The sequence below is a fragment of the Erpetoichthys calabaricus genome, chromosome 3, assembly GCF_900747795.2.
Source record: "Erpetoichthys calabaricus chromosome 3, fErpCal1.3, whole genome shotgun sequence".
In the NCBI taxonomy this organism is placed as follows: Eukaryota; Metazoa; Chordata; class Cladistia; order Polypteriformes; family Polypteridae; genus Erpetoichthys; species Erpetoichthys calabaricus.
In genome coordinates this window covers 260,739,425-260,758,492 of record NC_041396.2, presented here as the reverse complement: position 1 = coordinate 260,758,492, position 19,068 = coordinate 260,739,425, and the positions used below count along the sequence as shown (strand labels likewise).

Below are 19,068 nucleotides of genomic sequence, written 5' to 3'. Positions count from 1 at the left end.
TTCATTCTGTCTCAGTCTTCTTCACTGCTGATGAATTGATATCTAAAGATTTAAAAACTCATTTAAAGAAAGTGCAAGAAATTTTGCATAGACTCTGACAGCATAACTTTTAGTAAAATTAGAGAAATGTGAATTTCTCAAAGAACAGATCATAATTCTAGCATACGAAACCTGGCCTACAGGTTTAACTATGGACAACTATGGACAATGCCAAAATCAAGGCCAATATAGATTGGTCCCCTCACTCTATCATCAAGCAAGTTCAAAGGTTCATGGTATTTGCAAGTTACTACAGGAGATTCATAATGGATTTCAGTTCAGTCATTGCCCCCATCACCTACCTTACAAGGACATTTTTTGAACTAAAGAAGCTAATGAATTGGAGCCATAATTTCTCCTGCAATGAATAACCTTTAAATTCAATCCTGGAAGCCAAGGTGAGTGTATGCAATCTGACAGAATACCAACAGGTTGTTTATATGTTCGTGTTTAGTCACCCTTGCGTAAGGTAGAACCTTTCTTTATTAAAGCCTAATTTTGGGTGGGTGGGCTTTCAGAACGATGCCCAGGAATACACTGCAGTTTGTGAGGTGCGCTCCCAGTCCGGAGCCCCATTTGGGCTTCCCATTCTCTTTCATCCTTGAGAGCACATTTTGATCAATTTTTTATAACTGATCAAACACCATCTATGGAGTATGATACAATAAAAGTCATAGTGGATCAATTTTCTAAATATACTTATTTCTATTCTCTGAAATTACTTAATTCAACTAAAGTCCTCACAGATGTATTCCTGGATAAAATTATCAAGTTTGCATCATTTTCCTTCTTCCATCATGTTTGACTGGGGGCCACACTTCATGCCCTGATTTTGGAATGTGTTCTGTTCCCAATTTGTGTGCATTATTAACCTCACGTCTTGGTATCACCCAGAGGCAAACTGAGAGAGTAAACCAGGATTTGGAAACGTACCAAAGATACAGTATGTAGTGAATCCCAGTAAAGGCAAATGGGTTGAATTCTTGTCCTTAGTTAAATTCCCGAGAAATGTTTTTATGCATGTCACCTTTTGAATGTCTTTATGGGTGTCAGCCTTGTCTACTGGAGCCATCCTCGTTCCCCTCAATATTATATAGTGTAGTTCAACTTAAGAAAAAGTGGAAGCTGCATGCTCCAGTCTAAAAAAAAAAAGCAGGTCTCTTAGCCAAAGAGTTCACCAATCGAAGACAGAAACTGGCCCCTGTTTATAATGGTGGGTCAAAAGGTTGGCATACAGTAGCTATGAGAGACATTGGATTGTGAATGCCCTCATCTAAACTTGCTCCACAATTCATTGGCCTGTACAGTATGTTATGAGGAAACTTATGGATGTTATTTCTTATGCTTTGCCACTACAGGCGTGTTTTAAAATCCATTCGACTTTCCATGTTTCTCGTCTGAGACCTGTTCACTGTTGTCCTTACTGCAGTCCTTCCACTCATTTACTGGCATGAGGATGAAGTTGGCTACTTATTCAAAAGCTACTTATTCAGATTTTCTGTCCCACCTTAAAATTTGCGATATTGGACATATTTAGCTAGTAGATTTAGCTAAAATAAATGGTACGGAAGAAATTGAGATTAGTGATATTTTGGATTCACATAGACATGGATATTGTGTGGAATATCTACTGAACTGGAAATGTTATGGACATGAAGACAGGTGTTGGGTGTGCTACACTGCATTATATGCTTCTCAGTTATTGAACCAGCGACACTGCCGCTAAGAGGGGGTTATGTCAGTGTCTCCTGTTTTTTGCTTCTGTTGAGGGTTTTATACCCTAAGGAATCCATTGATTTAATTTATTTTTGAATTGGTTTTGATTTGGGCTATTATTTTGGCGCCATTTTGATGGCGCTATTGTTGGTTCCTGTTGCTAGGCAACATAAAGGTCATCTAGGAATATCCTTACTCATCCAACTATACGGATTCCAAAACTCTTCAAACCTTTTTTGAAAAGTTTCTTAGTTTTGTTTCTGTAGTTTTGAACTTTCAGCAGTCCTTCTGACTTAATTGTCTTTCTTGCCTTCCAGTCACCCTCTTAAATCTCTCGCCTGCTGGAGTAACAATTGGGATTTTAATCAGGACTATGATCAAGATTCTAGACCAAATAGTTTCCAAGTGATCAAATGACAGATGAACAGACATTAACACATATATAAGTGTGTGTGTGTGTGTGTGTGTGTTAAAAAAGAGCTGTGTGATACTCCGCCAAATAGACTGTCGAGGGACTGGTTGCAGAGCAAAGGTGGTAGACTTTTATAGCTGAGAGAAAGGAAGAGGCGGGCCATCTGGAGGAGAAGCGGAAGTGAGGTCGTCAAGGAGTGTGGTCTGAAGCCGGAAGAGGACTAGGTCTTACTGCTCCTGTAAGAATGGGGGAAGAGGCATTAGCACACCTGATTACCCCTTGTAACTGCGAGCATTAGCTAGACCCCTCTGCTGCCTCCCATGTGCACGTGTGCATTTGTGCTTTTTATATATTGTGTATATTATGTGTGTCCTTATGATTCGTAATTTTCAGGAATCCTATCAGTGGAGAGTGTGCTATCCTAAAAACTGGATTTTTTAGTTCCAAGTTCACAAAGATGAAGTCCAGGAAAAAGATGTTTTGAATTTTAGTGATTTGTGTTTTTATACTTGTAAGGAACTTTAATTAAACATATCATTGTTATTATATACTTTTTTTTTAAATCAAACTACCATCAAGCAGTTAACTTATTTGTAAATATACTCAGTCATAAACTACAAAGTCAAATTTACACTAATTTATCTCAAATCTGTAGTATACTGCTAGCTTTCTTTGGCATAATTTATCAAGAACTATAAAATTCAAAAGAAATATACTGTATATATTTAGTCCATGGTGGTGCAATGTCAGTGCTGCTGCCACACAGTAAGGAGACCAAGATTTGGGTCCAAGATCCTCCCAGTGTGTAGTTTGCATGTTCCCACATGTCTGTGCGGCATTTCTCCAGGTGCACTGGTTTTAATATCCATTTAAACAAGCATATTATAAACAAAATGTTACATAGGTAAAACAATATTTAAAGTTGAAAATAGCAATAATCCTACATTTGCACATTTTAACAGAAAAAGTCATACAATTGTTATGGGGTGCCATTTATAGCTTCAACTAGTACATCAAAAATACTAAAGTTGGCCCATACAAGGTTTCTTTTCTCTCATATATACTCTTTTTACTTAACTTTCAGTGTAGCTGTGGATTCAAATGTTATTTTGGATAAATTATTAAAACGTTCACTTAAGGCGTGTTTGTTCCACTCAAATTGTTCCCTTTGTAACATATTTGAAGATATCCATTTAATAAATAGTTTTTGTCCTATAACTCTATAACCCCTTGGTCATTTCTGTAAGCCATACGTAATCATAAATTGATTATATTTCCTGGGCACTTGTTTTGAAGACTCCTCACTCCCTTTCCCCACCCACCACCATCACATCAGAAGAGTGTTTTTCTTAGAATGCAACATTCTCTTTTGCACACCTGTGCCAGTAAATGAATATTCAATACATTGTTGTTAAATAATAAAGAACTTTAAGATTAACTGTCTGCCAGAATGTAATCCAGGGATCCTCTTGGAAGCTACAAAGGGCTGTATTTGAGATTTTTCAATGTCTTTTGCATCACATCTAAATTGCTGTAAAGTTTAAAGGTGAACTTAAGTCTCTGCTGTCACTACTTAAAAAGTCAGGTGTCTACATAGTTAATGAACAGCATTAAATTAAAATTTCAAGCGTTAGTGTTAACTTAAATGCAATAAGGGCAATGATTTAGATCCATTCCACCTTTGTTTCGTGTTAGTTTCCAGAGCTAAGCCCAGTAAACTCTTAGCCCAGTGTCTCCCAATGGTGTCTAAATCAAGTGCTACCACTGATAATCCAAAGCAAATTAATAAGCAGTTTTTAAATTGTTCTATCAATTTTTCTGCAGTGTCCAATACATCCCCACAAACTACTATTTTTTTATAGACTACTGGAATATACCCTGCCACTCTGAAGAGAAAATTTTGCATTTGGATACCCTTACAACAGTGGAAGACTTAAAGGAAGCTCCATGATTCATGAATAGGCCTGTGGGTTGAAAGGCATTCCCCTATTACTCATATCAAACGTTTGGAAGCAGTTTTCTCTTCCTCTCTTTCAAATGCTGAACTCCTCCATTTCCTTTTGTTATTGTAACCCTCTCCTGTTAAACATGCTTAAACCCAGCTGAGTACCAGAGTTTCAAACCATTGTCCTTAACAAATTCAGATGCTAAACCCTTTAATGAAACTTTGTTTCATCGACTGCAATCTGTTAATTGTAATCTGGTCCACTCAAATAAGTATGGTTGTATCTGCTTCCGTTTAGCCCTGGATAATCACCCTGGACCCTTTCATTGATGCAGCCTCCTCCTCCACACCTTGCAGCATTGTTTTAAGTGAATGCTGAAAAACAATTTGATTATATATCCTTGGCATTCCTTAGGTGGGATTTGGACAGGATGGGCCTTGTTGCAAAGTTTGTGGGCATGTTTAAAATATCAAACTCCTGTACCTCAGTAGTATTGTACACAAATTCAAACATCTCTCACCCCTTTCTCACTACGAAGGATATTCTGACAGAACGGTCCACTCTCCCCTCTTCTCTTTACTTTATCACTGGAGACCTTGGCTGAGGCTGTCTGCACATTAAAGATTTTCACCTCTATTTCACTGCATAATATGAACATCACAATCTCTCTTTATGATGATAGCATCTGTCTGTATTTAGGCAAGACTCGTAAGGAACCCCTACTTATTTTCAAAACATTTCAAACTACATTATAAAATGAAATTAACTAGTAACACTCAGACTACTGGTCCTCAAAGTAAGGTGGTGCATAAGTCTCTCACAAAACATGCCGCAGTGCTTTTCACTGTCATCCTTTGTTGCTGCATCTCCTTTCCCAAAAGACATACCTTGTGGTTGACAGACCCAAAAGCCATTAATATGGCGTAGGAAGCCTGTACCTCTAGCTCTTTAGTTGTATATGACTTTCCGTCAGACGCTGCTGTGCTGTTTCCCATGGTGCATGTCCAGGTTGGTGATTACCCTGAGGCATACATCTGTGCAACTGCCTGCTTAGGGAAGGACCCAAAGCCACAGTGCATCTCTGCGTCACAAGCTGTGGATTGAGACCAAAGTCAAGCTTCATGGGCCAGGGTGCACGTGTTTTGTATGACAGACACACAAACCTTAGCATTTTATATATAGATTTCCTGAAGTCATTCCTCCTAATACTCAAAGCTGCTGCACAGTCTGCCATTTCTATAATGTTTAGACATTTAGGCATTGACATATAAGACTACTACTTCAAATTTCCATCATGCCTTTATTAATTTCAAGTCACTGATCCAATCATGTTTGAATAGTCCTTTATTATTTTTAGTCCTACCTAGCCATTATCAAGATGAATGCTTTTCCCAGACGAAGGTATGTAGGTTCAGTCATTCCCTTGGATCCTCCTCCTTCTTCCTGATCACAGGTTCGGTCTCTGCTGATTTATTTTGAAAGACAAGAGACCCAAAATCCTGTTCTAATTCAGGACTAGTGTCATGCAGGTGTCAGTTGTATCAGTGGCCTTTGTGCTGTATCTTTCTATAGTGGGTAAACACTTCTATCACTTCTGCATGGTCGAGCCTATAATATCTCTCCCCATAAATAAACTGTAGCTGTTTGTGCCAGTTGGGATCAGAAAAAATGTACCCTTCGCCACAGGCCGATTATAGCATATTCTGTCATAATATGGTGTTAAACAGACAGGCAGTTTGGTTGTATAGCCAAATGGTACATTTGCGCATACTTAGTAATCATGCATTATGAATACACCTGCCTTCTGTTTGGCTTCAGCATGTTGGGTGATCCATTTAGTTGTTCCCAAAATCATTCCATAATTTTCAATCTCTATGTCAAGTTCTTTCCTGTACTTTTCTTTTTGCAACTTTGTTCAGTATTAAGGGCCTGTGAGGTCTCAGTCACATCTCCCCTACTAAGTTATTCCTTTGCATACGCTTTCTCTCCTTTCAGAAACCATGTTTGTGTTCTTTCTCTTTGTAACATAGATTTTTGTTTAAATCACTTCTCTTCTGTCAGTGGTCTGGGGATTCTACTTTACCTTCAGCTTTTTGATGGAATATCATCTTCAGAAATAATAAATGTTTCTCAAAGAAAACTAAACAACAGTTTAATCAGTTTAAACATGTGTATAGGCTTTTCTGACTTTTTGCAAACATTACTTAATGGGCCTTTACTTGGTTCCCTCTATGCAATCATTGCCCCATTGCTGTTCCCAGCCCATGTTCTGCTCTTGTTCATGTTATCATATGGAGTCTTCTAGCAAAGGCAAAATATGTGAGGCCTTCAAAGGAAGCCAAAGAGCAGGTTAGAAACCTACTGTGTTTGCCCTGCAGAGATAATCTTGACTTCAGAAAGACCCCTAATGCACCTACTGGCTTTAGCTGAAACAGGTGAAAAAATGGGTCTGGCAAACACAACTATAATTATTGCAAAACTAAACCAAAAGCCCCAGAAGGAGGAGGGCCCCTTTCAACCTCTGAGTTCTCCAAAAAAAAGGGCAACAGAGAATATTTATAAATCAGATTTTTTAACTAAAAGAGATGACAATAAAGTACAAAAGCTCGACAGAGCAAAATTTGAGACAAAAAGGGCAATCCACAGCAAACAAGTCCTAATTCACTGTCCAAAGAGAAATTCTGAGAAAATGAGGCAAGAAATAAATAAATAAAAAACGGTAATTCTAAACAGCAAAAGTGATACTTAGAAATACCCAACTAAAAATGAATAATTCCCACTCACAGGCCTTTACAGTCAATTTAAACTGCCTGAGGGAGGACCCAGGAGCTGTGTCAGGGTGGTCTCACCTCTTGGTGCTCCACCCACAAACAACAACAATTTATTTCTTGTATAGCCCAAAATCACACAAGGAATGCCTCAATGGGCTTTAACAAGTTCTGTTTTTGACAGCCTCCCAGTCTTGACTCTCAAAGAAGACAGGAAAAAACCTTCTAGGGGAAAAAAAGATCAAAGAAATCCAGGGAAAGGCAATTTAGAGAAAGACCCCCTTCTAGGTAGGTTGTGTGTGCAATGGCTGTTAGCACTAGAATCCCTGAAGCTTACAAAAAAAGTCATAATCCCAGGGCACCTTAAATTCCTTTGCACCTCTCCATCAGCATCTTTGTTTTGCAAATGTTTCAATCAGCACAAGCAGCCTGCTATTCCATCCCCCCCACCGACGCAGCTGAAGTTCTCTCAGCTCAAGTCTGTTTATCTGGGTGTGAGGTGCCTGGAGTTGTATAGGGTAAATAATATACTGTTATTTGGAATACGTACATTTCATGTGTGTTCCGTGTCTACAATGGTCTAGGTAAATGTAGGATGACAGAAAAAGTGAGGCAAGAAATGTTGAACACATAACTAAAACAGAAATTTTTTTCATGTTATAATAATGAAAAAATGCTGATGTGAAATGTGTAATGTGTGAAGACTGAAGTCCAAATATAAAATAAACACTTTCACAAAAGGTATAACAAAACAAGTATGCCTTTATTAAAAAATATAACTGAAGATAAAGAAATTATTCAATTTACATGTTGCTGAAAATACAGGTAGTCCCCAGGTTACGGACGTCCGACCTATGACTTACGAACGAGGATGCAGCTGCGACGCATGAACCTCAGTAACTGCCGCACCGTCATCTTCGGCCTGGGGATGCTGCAAGCAGTGGCAGGAGGGGGGCAATTTCGCTGCTTGCGCAGTGTAGTGTCCCTCGGGCGGCTGCCGGTGGCAAGTGGTGACCCGTGGTCCATAGTCACTGGGGCCACAGCTACTCATGTGCAGGACGGTGGTTCGCTGCCCGCCCACTACGCCGCCACAGCTACTGCTCCTGACTGGATGCAGGCTGGATGGAGCGGAGGGGTGCGTTTCACTGCCTGCTCAGCACACACGGCTGGTAATGCTTCAAGCGGTGACCCGGTTGCGGCTGAACAAGGCGGTGGGGGTAGCATTGTAGTGTGCTTCGGATGGCTGCCTGTTGAATTGGGGTTGGGAGATTCACTACCCACCTTTGGCTGCACCATGTTCGTTCTCGATGGGCGGACGCTGTAGGTAGCATACTGTAGTGGAGGTGACTGTGAGGTGGGCTGGTGATGAACCACCCCTCGCCGCACCCATTCATTCTCAATAGCAATCCTGCTTGTACTGTTAACGCACATAGCAGGAAGTTGTCTCTTGTCAGTACATCAGACATGTTGATGACTGGTGCCTTCCTGCTGTGATAACATGTACAGTGCTGTGCAGAAGAGCTCCTCTTAACCTTTTGTCTTCACCCTTCAAGAATATCTCAGAAACACAAATCTGATGCAAGTGCAGGTGATACAGTAAAGAAGAGAAAAACCATCACCATTGAAAATAAAGTAGAAATAATAAAAAGGTCAGAGAGAGGTGAAACTCCATCATTCATTGGTAGAGCACTTGGTTACAGTCGGTCAACAATAGCATTTATTAAAATAATGTACCTGTTCCGACTTACATACAAATTCAACTTAAGTACAAACCTACAGTTCCTATCTCGTACGTAACCTGGGAACTGCCTGTATATAAACACCGAAGCCCAAATAGCAGTTGTATGACTGGTATAGAGGTAAGAACAACTGCCTCAGAATCAAGAGATTGTGGGTTCAATCCCGGGTCTGCCCTACATTTTCCGTTTTGAGTAGTGAGGCAAAAAAACAATGAAGGGAACTACATTGAAGAAGCAGTACAGAATTATCACATCACATATTAATCAGCAAAAATAGCATATATACATGGAAAATAATAACTTAAAATTAACATAAATAACAATAAAACATAAAATACTGTACATATAACTTCAACAAGATACATAACAGTCTTCCTGTTCTTGCTTTCTTCTTTAAAATTTCTTGCTCATTTTCTTTGATGTTATCAGTTATAATTCATCATTTATCACAAATTATTAATTTCTTAATTTCTGGCCTCCCTATGCAGTGTATGTTCACCTGCATGGGCACAGCAGTTCCTTGCTTCCGCATGAAAGACTCAGCCTAATCACTTTGAAGAATTGTTTGCCCTCTTTTTATAAATTGATCCGTCTAGAACTGTCTGTAACCCAAAAAACAAGAACTCAGTGACTTTGTTCAGAATTCCTGCTTACCTGGAAAAATCCTTTATTAGCATAAATTTGTGATGCAGTGGTGAGTGTGGCATTGTGGTGAGCTGGAATCATCGCTGCTGCAGGACTTTTGATGTGGAAAGGAGTAGGTGCTGGGCACTGTTGAGTTTTGTTATTTCATATCATATCTATACACGTGTTGCTGCCTCAGTATTTTGATTACACTAATAAAAACCTGATTACAAAAAATATTCACGTTAAACACCAAAAAACTTACATTCTGTGTGGAGGCATTTCACCTTTTTTAAATAACTAGAACTAATATATAGTTCATCAATATAGCAGTTTTATTGGAGAAATCATTAAAGAACCGTTGGTAGGTTCACGAGCATTTCTGATCATTTCATCAAAGACACTTTCATTTTATAGATTATGTAAATTAAGGAAGAAAATAAAAAAAAAAAAAATACTTCCCTAAAATCTCCAGCAGGAGAAACACTACTCATTTCTCTAAAAGTTTCAGCAAATTAAGGGACTTAAATGTTTACAGCATAGCCTTGCTCTGACCTTACATCCTCTTCTTTTCTTAGCAGACATCTGTGCAAGCACATTTAACATTAGCAGTTCCAGAAAGCATTGCATACTTTCTGTAACTTTCTTGTCACGACTTTAGTCAGCTTTTAACCAAATGCAGGTAGGTTCAACATCTTGCAATAATGAGAAAAAACATTTTTTCTTCCACATCTGTTTTCCTCACTAAACAGGTTTAATTTTTGTCTTAAGTTATAAGGAGGGGCTGTGTGTGTGAAAACTGACAACCAATTTGCGCTCACCCAATAGTACAATACGCAGAATGCAGCTGCAAGAAATAAGTAACACGGAGGTATTGGACTGCAGAAACAGAATAGAGGCTCATCTGTCTGATGCTTCATATATGACTAAGATTGTTGCTGAATTCACATACCTGGAAAATATTTGTTCAGGCACTGGTGCTGCCATGAACCACATTAATTGCCTATTAGGATGCGGTGAGCTCACAGTACCTTGGAAATTGGAAATTGCAGTGGAAAGTTAGAATGGAGATGTATAATTTTTCATCCTATGTGATTCTTAGTCATGTAATCTGATATCCTCAAGGCGGTAAGATCCAGCAACTGTCATCAAGTTTTACATCTTCTCTGACTACAAATCATGTAATGTTCTACCGGCTTAACTTATATTGGGGATCTATTTGCCATCAAGAGCAGCAATCAGATGAGTTAAAGAGGAAAATATATAAAATATACAAGCTGAAGTGACCTTGCTGGAGGTATTTTTGAAACTAATCTGTAATTGAATTTGCTCTGTTTTAAGATAGGAGTTATGAAATTTGCCAATGCTTTTCAATTGAAGAGTTTGAAATTTCTAAAGCAGATCTCTGTTCAAGATATCAACAAAAATTAAACTACCATGAAAAATTACCTTGAAGAATGAGTTTAGCAAATTTCAACAAAAGTGGTTCACTGGGAATCAAATTGTTTCATGCTGACAGACAAACATGCCAATTGCAGAAACTGCATTTGTATCATGTATGAACACACCTAAAAACACGTTACCTAATAGCAATGATGAGTATGAAGTATACTGATTGGCATGTACTGGCAACTAGCAAAGCTGATTAATGAGGAACTGTTTATAATTCTCAATCCATCTGTTCATTCCTGAATGTGTTTAATACAATTTAGTTTCATGTACAGTAGGTCCAGAGGCTGTCCGGGAAGTATCAAGCAATAGGAACCAACCCTGAACAGTGTGTAACCTCAACAAATTAGGTTTAAAGAAATGCCTTTAACAGCCTAACACACATTGTAGTTTTCTGCCAAAACTTCATCTTTCATTTTGACAAATTCTTTCAGTAGTAGACGAATGGTATTATATTTAAGAAAGGGTTCCCCTTTTGGCTGGGGTTCAGACTCCTTTTTATGATTTAAAAAAAAAAAATTTTGTTTATGTTAATATTATTGATCATTTAGTTTTTATTTGTTTATATTCTGCTATGGCTTGTGTGTGTTGTGAGTGGTCCCCAAAGAGGAAGAGCCACCTGCCTGTCACCATCACCAACAACCCTAAAATGGCTAGGCAAACAAGCAGTTTTTGCTGTTCATTTGAATGTGTTTGGTGGCTTTGGTGAGTTCTAGTGATTATTGTGCTTTTTTCAGGACTACCTGGATCTGTGTCCTTTATGCTCGTTTTTTACCATTCTTGCTAGATTTGTGTTTTTGGGGCTTTTTTGCTTTAGAATTACGTTTCAGGCAACTCATGCAATGCTTTTTTTTGCTGCATGGAGCCTTTTGTTAAGAAAGGATTTATTTCTGTGAAATACATATTTGTTAGGTACAGTAAGTTCATCTGTCTTTTATGTATACAAGTTGAAAGTTGACAAAGTCTGTCTCTTAAGCGGGCTTTTTGCTAAACTTTGTTGGGACTTTATGGTAAGGTTCTCCCAAGTTCATGACAGGTATTAGGACGGTATTAGAAATGTATTATGAGAGGTAGGAGCAAACTGAAATATATAGTCTGTGAAACAGCAAATGTTCTATATTCGCCACAATAACAGCAGCTTATTACTCATAACGGTAAATGCGGAGAAGACCCGGATTGAACTCGCAACTTCTTGATTTAGAAGAGGCCATTCTTACCTCTACACCAGTCATGCAATTGATATTTGGGTTTTGGTTTTTACATATTAACAGCAACATTAAATTGAATAATTTCTTTTTCTTCAGTTTTATTCTTGAATAAAAGCACACTTGTTTTGTTATACCTTTTGTGAAAGTGTTTATTTGATATTTGGACTTCAATCGTCACACATACACTTTATGTAAGCATTTCGTCATTATTATAACATGAAAAATAAATTTCTGTTTTAGTTATGTGTTCAACATTTCTTGCCTCACATTTCCTATCATCCTACATTTACCCACATTGTTGTAGACACGGAAACAAACTTGAAATGTATGTATTCCAAATAACGATATATTATTTACCCTATACAACTCCAGGCACCTCACACCCAGACTTGAGCTGGGAGAACTTCAGCTGCATCGGTGGGGTGTATGGGATAGCAGGCTGCAGGCTTGTGCTGATTCACAATTTTGTAAAACAAAGGCGGAATTTAAGGTGTTCCAGCATTACGACTTTTTTCGTATGCTTCAGGGATTCTAGTGTTAAGGAAAAAATAGAGTAAGTCATAACAAGAACATGTTTTTTTAGTGAAAAGTCAGCATGGGTTTAGACAAGAAGGATTTTGTTTAACTAATATGCCTGATTGATAAAAAAATAATTTTGATATTGAATGGCACCTTAGATTCTTTAAGACGGGTGCAAAGTTGGCTTAAGTATAGGAAGCAAAAAGGTTATGATGCAGGGAACTTTTCACAATTTGGTGACACTAAAAGCTGTGTTCTTCAGGGATCAGTGTTGCTCTTTATATATATACTGTATATATATTTATATATTTGTGAATTTCCCCTTGGGATTAATAAAGTTATCTATCTATCTATCTATCTATCTATCTATCTATCTATCTATCTATCTATCTATCTATCTATCTATCTATCTATCTATCTATCTATCTATCTATCTATCTATCTATCCATCCATCCATCCATCCATCCATCCATCCATCCATCCATCCATCCATCCATCCATCTATCTATCTATCTATCTATCTATCTATCTATCTATCTATCTATCTATGTGTTTATATATACATATAGTATCTCATTTTAAAATGGAAAAACAAAGATAACATTTTGGGGCGTTGATGGGATACCCTGTTTAATGTCCTGTTGGAAAAATAAAAAAAATGTGAAAAAATGGATGCCTGTTATTAATCCTGTTGCTCCTTTGAGAAAGCTTTTGAGGTGGAACTCCATCCTCTTTAAAGGAAGGTCCAAACAAAGAATTCTGGGTAGGCAGTGATTTAAATACAGTGGGAAGTGGAAGAAGTGGGGTTTGTGACGTTAATACTGGCAGTGATATCAGTCGTCTTCTCACAATTTGTCCTCTACTCTACAGGACACGGAAACCATCTTAATGGCAGTGTTTCACCCTCTCTCTCACACCCACAAACACGAGACATTCCTCACACTTGTATGTATGACTGTATATTTTTATATAAATGAAAAGTTCTTGATATGAAAATAAATATGGGTCAAAATGACCGTTTTCCTTTAAAAATGTATTTCTTTGTTGTATGTGTTGTCACTGAAATATAAAAGAAGTAACAATTTTACAATACATAAATAAATAAGCAACAAAAATATTTTGTGATACATTTAATTATTTATGTTTACATATCATTTTGTTATTTTTATTTATAGTCAAAATTCATAATGCAGTTTTTTATTTAGTTCTGTCTAAAGTAATCATCCATAGGCAGACAGCAAGACTTCAGAAACCTTAGAAAACTGACTTAATATCATTTTGGAGAAATCAGGTTAATAGGCTTGGTAAATATTGTTGTGCTGAATGGTCTGTTCTTATCAACATTGTTTTATCAATAATATTCTAATTATAAAGATGGTGGAGGAAGAAAAACAAGCAGACTGAAATATACAGATGTAATAAAAACCAGTGTCTTTATTGTATGTCTTTTAGTTATTATGCCTTGAAAGGACTAGTCTTTATCTTGCTTTTTCAGTGATTCTACTTCCCACTATAGTTTGTTACTAATACGGTATCATAATAATGGAAGGAAATCTGTGCTAGGAACATTAGCAAATGCAACTTTGTACTCATTTATCACAATCTGATTTTACTGTCGCCCTCACTGGCCTTTTCCATGTGTGACCCTCTCTTTTCAGAGTTTATGGATGTTTGCATTTACTAAGCATTGTGGTTGTTCTTCTTAATCTGCTCTCAGTATTTCCAGTCACTTGCAGGTTCCTTGACAGTCCCAAGTGGCTGTTGAATTGCCACATCACTGTGAATTATGCTATGAACCCACCTACTTTCCCTCAGCATTCTTATGGTTATTATCCTGTGTAAGCTGAGTCCTACAGTACCTCAGCTGTGAATGAATGGAATTACTCTCTGGCACAACAAGCATGTGACTGCAATTTGGAACGTTTCTTTGACAACCAGGTACAGAACACAAAAGGGTGGACTCTTCATAGCTCATGTGTCAGCATTCTCTGGAGAGTAAGCCTGTGAGTAGTATGTAGTAAGTTTACTCTGGATTGTTATGGGGAAGGTGAGTGTACAGCTGTGTGTACTTGTATCTCACCTACCTTCAGCTGTAACAGTCAGTGCAAGTCTTCTGTGAAGAGTGTTGCTGGCACAACATGTGCATGTGACCATCCTTTCCACTATGTGGCTGTTTGTGGCTGCTATATCTGTGTATGTCAAAGGAATTGTGACACACTGTCTTTTAGTACATCACAGTGCTCCAGTTTTTATGTGTTACGACCGATGTAGGTTCAGCTTTATAACTTCTGTGATCGTTTTATCCTGTATGTGTTACGACCGATGTAGGTTCAGCTTTATAACTTCTGTGATCGTTTTATCCTGTGCTCTTCAGGAGGTGCTGTGCAGCTCTGTATGTCTATTTTTTACGTGTGCTCTTCCTGCTAGAGAAATTTTGTATTTTGAAAGCTTTCAAGATACTGTTCAGAAGTTCTACGTGTAGCAGCATCGACATTGTACCAAAACGGCCATTACATCTTTCAAAATGAGAGGTAGCTGCGCAAGTGTACTGGAGCAACCTTGCCAGAGGCTCCACCTGGATGTTTCCAGGTTGCTTGGTGCGGAAGATGCATTTGCATAAGTGTAGAGTTGCAAGGTGAAGATCAGCTTACCCCTGGCATTTTTTTTAACAATTTTACACAGGCAAAGCAGTCATGACATCCTGCTTCCTCACTCCATTTTTTTCTATTTTATTAAAATGCCTCATGTTTTCCTGTTAATGAGAATAGCAAGCTTTTTATCAGAATCTACTGCTGTTTTGTGGGTGTGTGTGCCTGGAAGGCAGGCTGTGTTTTCTGTTGCTTTTTGAGATTTGAGATCAGCTGGTGGTGTGTTATGAATTAACTCAGTGGGAATTACAGATCCACCATCTGATCTATGTGAACTGTAAGCTATCATGTCTTTAGCTAAACACCTCAAAATCCCTTAAGTATTCTAATGCACAGGCCTCACTAGTTCTCTTCATAATAATCCTGAGGGAAGTGGGCAGCATGGTTATAATTTTCTAAACATGCTATAAGTTTCTACTTGAAACAACTCTGAAGTGAGGCCTCTAACAGTCTTTTTTTATTCCAGGCTGCTCATATCATTTGGTGACTCTTCAGTGGGGTGCCATGGCTGCCTCCCTGGATGAAGTGGTGGAGGCAGTTCATGTAACCAACCTTGATAGACCGAAGTACACTGAAGAAGACTCTTTGTGTGAGGATGAGTTGGATCGTCTCAGAGAGGCCACAGGTATGCAGAAACAGAATGTGTGTGTCTATTCTGAAGGATGTTATATTTAATTAACTCTGTAGTGTCTTGAATTGCCCCGCAAAATTTGACATCCTAAGTAAATTCTCAAATACTGAATCCTTTATCACCGTGGGGGAATTTGAAGTCCTGAAGTTCCTATACATCATCAGTCATATCCAATAATTAGTTCCACAACTTGACTAGAGGGTATTAGAAAAAAAAAATTATTATGTGTATTAAATTGTTTTAGTGTCTTTAATATTTGTGTTGCTCATTTCTAGAGCTAAATAGTTGTTGAGTCATAATGTAGTATTTTTCCACCTAGGTAGTTAGTTTTACAACTGCCTGTTCTTCATTCTCTTGTTACTTCTAATAATTAGTAATTCTAACTAGCATGTATCATTTTCTTGCTAAACAATTCCTTAACAGTCATCAGCTGGTTATTGTATTTTAAAATGAATTGAAGCTGTTCATTATTACGTGAGTAGTATATTTTAGAATTGCACATCTGTCGTCATCTGGCTAACTGGAATTGTGAACTTCATCTTTTTTTTTACAGAACAAAGTCATTAGTTTTATTATTGTTATTACAGTATTGTTATTATTATTTTTTTTTTCTGACATCGTTATGCAGTTTACAAGTTCTGGATACATTACTGTGATTCCCAGATATTGTCAACATTTGGAGCACAGGGTGAGGGTCAAAGAGTAACTGAACTGGCCACCTTGGGGCTTTAAGTCCTGTGCTTTAGCCCATACACCACTCTGCCTGCCCATGTGTTTAGAGCTACAGATCCTCCCCTGCTGGCTAAGCAGTTCCTGAACAGCGTTTGCATCACTGCCATCGGAAATATGTTCTTACCTGTTGTAACCTGCTCAGTTTCATTGTTAACTGTTGTAACCTCATTATTCAGATTTAAAACAGACAATGTTTTGTACTTTCCCCATAAGATTTCCCCACAGAGATTTTGTTAGCCAAAGAAGGGAATAATACCTCTAAGAGAAGAGCAGTCTACAGTACCATTTAACATCAAAATTAATTTTTATCAATCAGGAGCAAAAATTTGAAGCTTATATAAAATGGGAATTCATACAATAGTAAGTGATTTTAGGAGGATGACATTTTAGCTTTGATGGCGCGAGTAGAAGAGATTAATACATTTCTATAATTCATTATTGTCACCTTACAGTACACACATATATTATTGTGAATGAATGCAGCGACATTAAATAATTCATGCAATAAAAGAGACAGAAAAGCTGGCAAGGATCAATCATGATATAGAATATGTTTTCATTTCTGCTAGTTAAGGCACAGAATAAATTAAAAGTTATTAGATACCAATCCTACCTTTATGTCCAAAAACAACCAAAACCTGAATTCAAATGTTGTGAAAATGTCATCGACTAGTATGTGTTAGTGGCAGAGGGTCTGGGATAAAGTGTTGCTCAGTGTTCTTAAACATAACATTTTTGAAAGTATACCCAATAGAGTATTATCCAATAATTAGCAATTGAAAAAAATATGTTAATACAAAATGACTAATACTAGTATAATATTAGAATAACCCTATGAAAAGAGAAAAGGAACTAAAGTAAGTTCCTTATCTAGCTATAAATATTGGTTAAAACACAGTAATTCATTAAAATTATATAAATAATTAAGAACTGGAAAAAGAACTGATTTATTGTGTAATGGGAATACAAATGGTGTACAATGAGTAAGAAGACCACGAGCTTGCTGCAATTATTCCTGTAAATCTGGGATTGTAAATTCAGGGGCCAAAGATTAGGAGTTCAAACCACTGAAGTCTGCCACCTCATGACGCCACTGTCCATTTTTTAGTCCACCATAAGTATATATCACTTACGGAAGAACCACCTTTATTATGTCATTAATTAGTTCAAAAACACATTTAGCCTCAGACTGATAACATCAGTTCTTTACAACAATAATCTGCAAATAATATTGTTCAATCAATTAAATCATACATAGTATATGTTTACATGATTGCTTTTCCCTAACATTTATTTCCAGAAGTGACTTTTTGTGGTCTTTTAGTTAACTTACCTAAAGCAGCAGAAGAAGGGCACTTCTGTGTGAGCTGTTTGCACACATGCAGTCTGCCCAGTGTCTGACTTAATACCATTGGGAATCCGTGCGGCAGTCAGATGAGTAAAAGAGGAAAATATGCAAAATGTACAAGTTAAATAAACCATTCCCAAGGTAAAATTGAAACTGTAAACTAAATCCTAGTTGAAGTCAAACTTCATACAGTGAAATCTGATCAGGATATTGCAGCAAAAATTGAACTGTCTCAACAAATTTCATTAAAGAATAAGTACTTCATGTCTCAACAAAATTAGTCCATGGGGGGATGAGTTGTTTTATGCAGAAAGACAGACAGATCAACAGATAAGAATGGCTTTTGCAATAGGCGCTTTGCGCATTATATGCAAATGCACCAAAAAATGCAATCAGAACAACTGAGGATATAAACCACTAGCCATGAAATCATTTTTTATGGGTCTACCAGGCAACATATTACTGGCAGCAGTGCTATAAAAGAATAAATCACAGAGGTGTTTGTCTGTTCTCTGAGTTTTGTATCTTTTTCTGGCTGTATACATTGCTAAAGCAAGCTTTTCAGCTGATGCATATGTTGACATTGCTGTGAGTTTACAATCACAGGACAGCTGATTGGTCAAATATTGTCTATTTTGAATAAAACTGATGTGATTGGTGATTAAACATAGCATAATTGTGTAGAGCTACTAAGGTACAGAAGATACAACAAAGAGCACAGTGCACTGTCTGAATAAGATACTGCAATGAAAATGAGTCAAAGGAAGTTGCTTAACCAAAAGACAGCAGGTGATCATGTAATTTGATTTGATTTGATATACTATATTAATCCCCATGGGGAAATTGTGTTTTCGCCTGACCTTTGGGGGTCAGCGCAGGGTCAGTCATTGTTTAGCACCCCTGGAGGATTCTCAGGTTAAGGGCCTTGTTCATAATAAAATATGCATTTATTTTTTAGTTTTTGATTTTTAAATGTGTTTCTGTACTGTGGAAATGTTTTGTGATTCAACCCTTGCCTGTGCTGATGCATTTACATTAAAATGTATTTATTTAGGTGAAGAGATTACCTTATGAATAACAACCTCATGACAACAAATATTTTAATCACTATAGGCTCTGTATGAAAAAGAAATCCATGATGATGAATCCATAATTCAAGTAACATTTAAAAGCATAAAGTAAAGATCATTACATTCACAAGTGAAAAACTATATTTGAAGCTGTACAATCCAGTTACTGTAGAAATCTTTATTGTACCGGAGTGACATGGACTTAAATTGACATTGTG

The 19,068-nt window shown here is 37.4% G+C and overlaps 1 protein-coding gene across 2 annotated transcripts in view; it reads left to right on the top strand.

Annotated features, from left to right (window-relative positions):
• Positions 1-19,068, top strand: part of pld2 (phospholipase D2) — a 97,709-nt gene that overhangs the window by 14,311 nt on the left and 64,330 nt on the right. For both annotated transcript variants that reach the window (XR_007934314.1, XM_028798143.2), the window contains exon 2: positions 15,536-15,694. Coding sequence is in view for 1 of the 2 variants with exons in the window: in XM_028798143.2 (XP_028653976.2) it covers positions 15,574-15,694 (121 nt within the window). In the remaining variant the exon portion in view is untranslated. The remainder of the gene's footprint in view (positions 1-15,535; positions 15,695-19,068) is intronic.